This window comes from Phytophthora parasitica, assembly GCF_000247585.1.
Source record: "Phytophthora parasitica INRA-310 unplaced genomic scaffold supercont2.36, whole genome shotgun sequence".
NCBI lineage: Eukaryota > Oomycota > Peronosporomycetes > Peronosporales > Peronosporaceae > Phytophthora > Phytophthora nicotianae.
The window spans coordinates 655,078-662,318 of NW_008649022.1; the positions used below are offsets into that span (position 1 = coordinate 655,078).

At 46.4% G+C, this 7,241-nt stretch overlaps 3 protein-coding genes across 3 annotated transcripts; 1 reads left to right on the forward strand and 2 right to left on the reverse strand.

The window, feature by feature from the left end:
• Positions 1-1,914: 1,914 nt before the first annotated feature.
• PPTG_13776 (hypothetical protein) lies at positions 1,915-3,309 on the forward strand (the record flags this gene model as incomplete). Its single annotated transcript, XM_008910174.1, has 4 exons — positions 1,915-2,146; positions 2,212-2,282; positions 2,402-2,636; positions 2,786-3,309. 4 exons carry the CDS (start codon positions 1,915-1,917, stop codon positions 3,307-3,309), a joined length of 1,062 nt encoding a protein of 353 aa, XP_008908422.1.
• A 1,101-nt stretch (positions 3,310-4,410) lies between these two features.
• On the reverse strand, positions 4,411-4,518 carry PPTG_23384 (hypothetical protein; the record flags this gene model as incomplete). The annotated part of the gene is made up of 1 exon (XM_008910175.1): positions 4,411-4,518. One exon carries the CDS (start codon positions 4,516-4,518, stop codon positions 4,411-4,413), a length of 108 nt encoding a protein of 35 aa, XP_008908423.1.
• A 1,792-nt stretch (positions 4,519-6,310) lies between these two features.
• On the reverse strand, positions 6,311-7,025 carry PPTG_23385 (hypothetical protein; the record flags this gene model as incomplete). The annotated part of the gene is made up of 2 exons (XM_008910176.1): positions 6,311-6,457; positions 6,972-7,025. 2 exons carry the CDS (start codon positions 7,023-7,025, stop codon positions 6,311-6,313), a joined length of 201 nt encoding a protein of 66 aa, XP_008908424.1.
• Between the last annotated feature and the right edge of the window lie 216 nt (positions 7,026-7,241).

A 7,241-nucleotide genomic window follows, 5' to 3' on the forward strand; every position in this document is an offset into this window, starting at 1 on the left:
TTTTTTTCTTGAAAGTCCTATAGGTAACCAAACCTACAGTCGTTTCCTGATTTTTGACAAGATGACTGAGACGAGCAAACATGCTGTTGCAACACGAGCTAGATCACAATCCCAATCTGGCCTTCCCGGCGAGGGTGGCCTAGCTGAAAGAATATCAAAATTTGCTTCACGTTCTCTTACACAAATTCTGCATTTACAGACTTTCAGCTCTGCAGTACTCTTCGTCAAGACGGAATCTATATTGTCAATGTAGGAAGCTAACCTTGTGCGCCCAAACACTGATCTGACAGTATCAGTACATCTGGGGCGTCTCGGACCCATAACAAGGCGTGTATGTGCGGAGAACCCCGCTGTTGAAATTCTAAGCGCCAGAAATAACCAATTATATCATCTAGAGATTTCGCTTTGCCACAAAGCATATTGTCAAAAAATGCTCTGAATCGCCTATCCAAATGCCGAGCCGTGATATCAGGATTTGCAGTCAGATACCTGCGTCTTTGCTGACTGGACAACGATCGAGCTTTTTCTAGCCTTAGTGCTGGATCACAGGCGTGAAAGAAGTCTGGACAGATTGGGTCAGCAGCACTAAGAGTTAGAAAAACACGTAGGCCACCGCGATGGCAAAACACAGTTCCCTAACATGGTCATTAGGTCATCTCTGACATTGGCCCAGTATAGTCCGCTTTACGAACGCCTCGACAATAAGGTTTTAAAGACTCTAGTAGTTCCATCGTAGCATCGATATCCTTTCTTATACTTTCTGAGCAACCCTCAACGGATGTACATCTCGGTCTGTCATTATTTGGGCAGGACCAACCATGCGAACCAGGCCGTCTATCTGTCTACGTTGAATGAGGTTCAAGCAGAAAAACTTTATGTTACAGTGTGTTACAAAACTCCGATCCTGCCATTTCATGGTGAGGGCACAGTATTATGCGAGTTTGTATTCGTGCGTTCGATTTTCTACATCGACCAAAGGATGCATTCCCCCTTCTCCGTTTGAAAAAATGGTAGGAAAACAGTTCTGCATTAACATTGTCGTGGTGTATTCATTAATTCGATTCTCCCAACGTATTAACTCGCCCACGGGGTATATTGTTTTTCCTGCTACACTATTCGCCGCAATAATATTGTTTTTGCTTCGGTTTGCGTGTTGGATTGATAAGCTTGTAGCTCAATCGATTTCTCGCCGTCAAAATGTTCTTCAGTGGAATTTCTTTCCCGACTATCGTCGGCCACCTTACCAGTTTGGTTTATAACTGGAGGCCATTTTCATTGTAGGCCGCACCCTCAGATGGTCGACCTTGTTGATCTCGCATCATCCAAAGCTCATTTTCTTCTTCCTGTGTGAGTTCAATGCTAGTCATTGACGCATCAGGGTCTGAACTTGCTAGTTGTGCCAAATACTCCTCTGATATAGTGACATTTTTGTAGAGAGGGTTCTCTACAATCAGCCACTGCAATGCAGTTCTAACTACATCAGGCCGAACTTAGATAAAGACTTCCCCTCCACTAGTACTGGATCTTAACGCCTCGAAACCGGGTGCTGAATAATGCAGGATTACCATTTTCCTTAAACTGAATATACGCAGTTTAAGGAATTTTAGACTTAACGTTTGTAAGGCTTGTCTTTTCCCTCCCCACGTGGCATACAAAATTAAAGAAAACCAGAATGCCTGTTTCTGTGTGGGTTTTTTTCTCAAGAGGTAAGACGGGGCTACATTTGTCTAAATCTCAGGACCGATTTTGCGAGGTTTTTGAGATACTTTCGTAATCTAGATGATTTGTATAGCCTACCGGAGGTAACAAGCTGATCCCACCCAGTGAGTGGCGCACAGCCAACGACGATCGCCGCCTTTTCCAAATGCCTCTCATTCGAGATTTTTGCGCCCCGAGGGCCGAAAGCACAGGAGGATGGTGAGAGTCCAAGTCAAAGTGCCGCGAGACTGCGAAGTTATCGCACGCGACTTATCTTTCAAGTCGGTGTGGCGAGAGCTGAAGAAGGACGGGTGGACGCGAAAGCCACCTCCCGGCCGCAGTCTCGATGACCGCTACTTCTGCATGCCTCCCGGTAAGAAGGTGAAGGGGAGCGAAGGCGTCGACTACTTCCGTGGCGAACAAACAGTATTGGAGCATTACGCAGAAGGTGTGTGTATTCATCTCAATTGAATAGCCCGTATCTATGTCTAATACCTGCCTTGTTGTTTGTAGAACTGCGATGCCGTGCAGTAGGCGTCCAACCCAGTGCTCCTGGAGGTGATCAACTTGCTGCAGCAGATGTCGTACGTGAAACCTACGCTGCTGATATCGAAGCTGCAGAAGCAAGAGCCCGAGCTCCGACTACCGCTCAACCAGTCCCCGCCGACCAGGCAACTAACGTTGTGCCTCTGGTTCCCGCAAGTACATCTGCTACCAGGCCAAAGTCGCCAGTATAGCGAGCGCCGACGCGTCGCTCTTTGATAAATACCGCAAGTCCTGTGGCAAACTCACCAGCTGGAGGTACCCAGCCAAGGTCTCCGCTCATCCCGACGCCACCACACGTTCAAGATGCCATTATTCGTCCGAAGAAGCAGATGGATCTGATAATATCAGCGACGGCGACTCCACGCATCCAGCAGGAACTCCAACCAGAAACGGTATGCTGCATTGTACACTGCATGCTATGCTGCATAACATGCAGTACAATGTACTGCATTCTGTGCTGCATACTACGCTGCATTATATACCGCATAGTTTGATGTATGTTAAACTGAATACTAACACATAGTTATGTGTTGTTCTTTAGATGATGCAGATGAAGACGGAGAAGATTCTGCTCTTGGTAGTGAGTTGCTAGCCGACAGCATTGATGATTTGAACGTGGTTGGTAATCATGCGATTGAACATCTGGTTGGAAAGTTGGATTCGGAGGCCGATGATATGGAGACTGGAGAGTGCGTATCGGATGAAGAGGTGAAAATTTATTGTGCAGCTGACGCCATTGGTGATGATCCGGTCGCGACAGAAGACGAAATCACGGCAGAGGTTCTTTTCGCTGATAATTTTCTGAATAGTTTTGGTGGTGAGGATGAAGTTCTCGCTGGAAACCTCAAGAACGCTGTTCTGTGTGAGATGTCCGTCAAAGGTTGGGAAGATATTGATGAACCTGATACTACTGAGTACATGCACGGCCCGTACGGCCCGGTCAACAATACGTCAAGCTATCCTGGTCTTCGCCAAGGATACTCGGGTCCATCTGCAGACGCTTTGCGCAGAGGAGACTCTCCAATTGGACTCTTCTTTTACTATCTTCCTGTCGTACTGTGGTAGCACATTGCTGCTTGCTCGACGGAGTATCACCGGGAGATGCTTCCACGTCGAATTGACGAAACATTTAGCGATAGCGCCGGAAGCGGAGGTTGAACCAACAGTTACCATGAAAGACAAGGCGAGATATTCAGCACGAGTTGGAAGGCATGAAGTCTGTCTTACCACACGAACTGTGTCAGTTTGTTGTGCTATTGGTGGCTAGGACGATTGAGAAAAACTTGCTAATCACTGGAAGACAACGGATGAGGGCGCTATTTCACGAGAGTACTTTGGCTCAGTGCTGTCTAGAGACCGATTCATGGAGATTTCACGCAATCTTCATTTCAACTCGCACAACGACACCAGAGCTCAAATAGACCGTGCCTGGAAGATCCGCAAGTTGGTAGAAGTCCTGCAGCGCACCTTTCTTCGTGGATACGTTGCGCCATCACACTAGGCGTTCGACGAAGCAGGCTTACCCAGTCGATTGTCCTTCAATAAAATGCGCGTTTACATAAAGGACAAGCCCCACTAGTGGGGCACCAATATCTTTACGTTATGCAGCGCAGTCACAGGGTACTGCATCAGGTCCGATTTTTTAAGCGGCTTTTTACTATCGTGCGTTATGCAGTTTTGTCTAACATTTTTGGTGTCTTTTGTGCTGCACATATGCAGGTTTGAAGTATATTGCGGCAAGAAACAGCACGCTAGCGACGCCCACAAGCCCGACATGAGGTCAGGCCCTGCTGCTGTTGTCCGAAACCTGCTTGCTGCATTTGGCCCGGATGCTAGAAAGCGCGCCTAGTCGTCATCGACCGATTCTATACTTCTGTGGATTTAGCTATTCAGCTGCTGCTCATGGGGTTTTACTGCGTGGAAACAATCATAACCAATCGCTTGGGATACTGCAAAGGTGTCGTCGAGAAGAAGAAGACCTGTCCACCTATGATTACGCGCGGGTCATTCAAAGTGGCTACTTTTAAGTTAGTACCAAATATGTCAGCAGTGTGTTGGTGCCTGTGCATTTCTCAGGACGGGAGGAAGCCTTGAACTGGATCGGGTGGTGCGACAGAACGGTCCCACGCAAGAGGAGGTGCCATGCCCCAGAGTCGTAAAAGATTATCACGCGTACATGGGTGGATGTCCACGACCAGCTGAGATTGCAGCGTTATTCCCTCCAGCGTGCACTCCGTTTTCGAAAATACTATAGTCGCTGGCACTGGGGTTCATCGACTTGGCTATTGTAAATGGATACATAGTACATAAGGCCTTTCACAAGAACAAGCAGTCACGACCACTAGCCCACGTGAAGCACATGAAGAAACTACATCTTCAGCTGTGTCGCCTACAAGCAACAGATATGTATGACTCCAACACATTCGGCACCCAGCCACCTCAAGCCAGGCCTGCATACGTACCGGTCCCTGTCGGTGTAACCCAGTCAACTGCGCATGCTTCCCGTCACGCAGATGAGTGGAGAAACGAAGGAACACAAACAGATACCCAGCGAGCATCAACAACTACATACTATTGTGGTGACTGTGGCGACAAAGGGCCAGTCTACCTCTGCATGCGGGCTCATCGACAAGTGCGTGGGGTCGCCATGACATGTTGGGATGTGTGTCACAAGGAGTAGATAAACGGAAAGCTGATCCCGTTCGAAAATGGCAAAGAGATTCGTATGCGTCAGAAGCCGGCTAAAGCACCTTGTATTCCATCGACTCTGGGTACTCCTGCAACGCCAGCATCTTCCAAGAGGCGACGGACAACAACGTAACTTCTACCCTGCATTATTTCTGTCTTTAAGGTGCGTAATATCCAGGATAAGTCAAACTGCGTAAGCTTTGATCCACAGCTGTGTAGCATCGAATGTCTGTTCTCGTGCTAGCTCATCTCAAAGTGCATCACAAGGCTCATGTTTCTGCTCCAGTCGAGGCGGGTTCAAGCAGCTGTGGTGTCCACATATTTCGCACTCTTCGAATTTGTATAGACCAGAAAACACACAGGCTCGTGTCATTTGCATGTGTTACTGGATAGGGGTGACACCCCAATTTTGTTTATTGGGATTTGTATGGGAAGTTATAGTTTTCAAAATGTTGAAAATGAGAGCTGTAGATCGGGCTGGTTCTGTTCCTACGTTTTCGGGAGTTGTCTGACTATTTACGCTTTATACTGCATAATGCACATGTAAAGTGCATTATGCAGTATCAAGCGAAAATAGTCAGGACAACTCCCGAGAACGTAGGAAAACTACCAATATGCAGGTTTGTGCAGTTTAATCGCTGCTCTGCACAGTTTTGCAAATTCCAATTTATTATGAGCGAGCAACACCTATCTCTTTATATACAATTACTAAGTTTTAGTAAATCTGCATATGCAGTTTAAGTGTGGTTTTTGGTTTCCGGTTTGGAGGGATTAAGAGCACTACCCCGCATTTCGACAAAGACCGAGGTAATGAAAGAGTCGCTTCATGAATATTATTCCAATAATTTACAGAGTTCCCCATATAAATTCCTGCTGGTCTTTGTAGAGGTTCATGCATGTAACACAGACGCCAACGCCTGGCCTCGGTTCAGTTTAGAGCAGATAGTTCGGGGGCACATGCGCTACACGAAAGTTACTTGCACGGCAAAACTTAGGAATCTCTTTTTTTGTTAATGAAGTGTGGAAGCGATTGCATATCCAAATGAAGGACACACCATCAGAATCTGGTTTTGTGGTTGCTTCAGTAATTGTTTCACACACACCATCGGTATTTTTCAATGGAGCAAAATAGTTTTCGCTAGGCTCGTATCGCTTCTTGACATCCGAGAAGCTTTGACAACTCACCGCAGCTTCCACAAATCCGAACCAACGGGCTGTCAATGCAATCGAAGAAATCTAGGATAATTTCATATACAAAACGGTCAAACATCCAGCAAGATCCCTGTGAGCTTGAAGCCCGTAACATGAGCGTCCGTGTCTTGATCTCGGTCTCGTTGCTCTATCTTGATTTCTTTTCTGGCCTTTTTAAACGATCGGGTCAATTCTGTGCCACTGCTTTGCGCTTCCGAGTGTTCTCTGAGCGTTGAATGCGAGCTGCTTGCTCAGCTTTCTCCACACCTTCTAGACTCACGTTGCCAGTCGGAGCTACCAGCTTTCCGCCTGTACTTAATCGCTTCGACAGCTTCTTAAACGTTTTCTTTGCCCCCTTCGTTCCCCGCGCTCTGTTATCTGGATTCTTAGACCTTGCCATGGTAGTGATTCCGCAGAAACAACAATGGAATTCGATTACCAAAAACTACGTCTTTTTAGAATTACCGGATCCAACAATTATCTTTTTGTATCTCTTTGACCGCTTCAACAATATTTGGTATAACTTTGCTACAATCCCAATCCAGAGCTTCTCCCATCAGGGTCACGGACATTGCTATTAAACCCTCAAAAGCATTATCTTTAAAGAAAATAAAAGAACAATAAAAATTACTACAACTGACAACTTGCCCGTGCCAAAATAATATTGTTTGTCTAGCCTTACCTGGTACATTCCACAACAACTTATGTTTTAGCCAAGAAGTCTTGCCTGAGCGTCACTAGGACACCATTTCCATTAACTTAAATACATAATTTAGTTCTATCACATCAAGTTAATTTTTGCGCCAAGATACAGCCCCTCACACCGCTAGCGACTCCTCCCACCTTACTCGCACGCCATTTGTGTTCCAGATGCGAAACAGACACGCCAGACCACGCATCATTGAATAAGGTACCTCAGCAATCCTCCTCGCCGCTTCGACAGCAAGTACAGCAATCGTTTCGGCTAATTTTAATTGTCAACCCACAGTGGACACTAATTGTGTCACTTCAACGTCAGCAGTCAACGTTGCATGAAGTAACTATAATTTGCTTGTATCTGTGGTGAAGCGTTTGAGAAATTTGGAGAATGTGAGACGGATGGAAATGGACCAATCAGC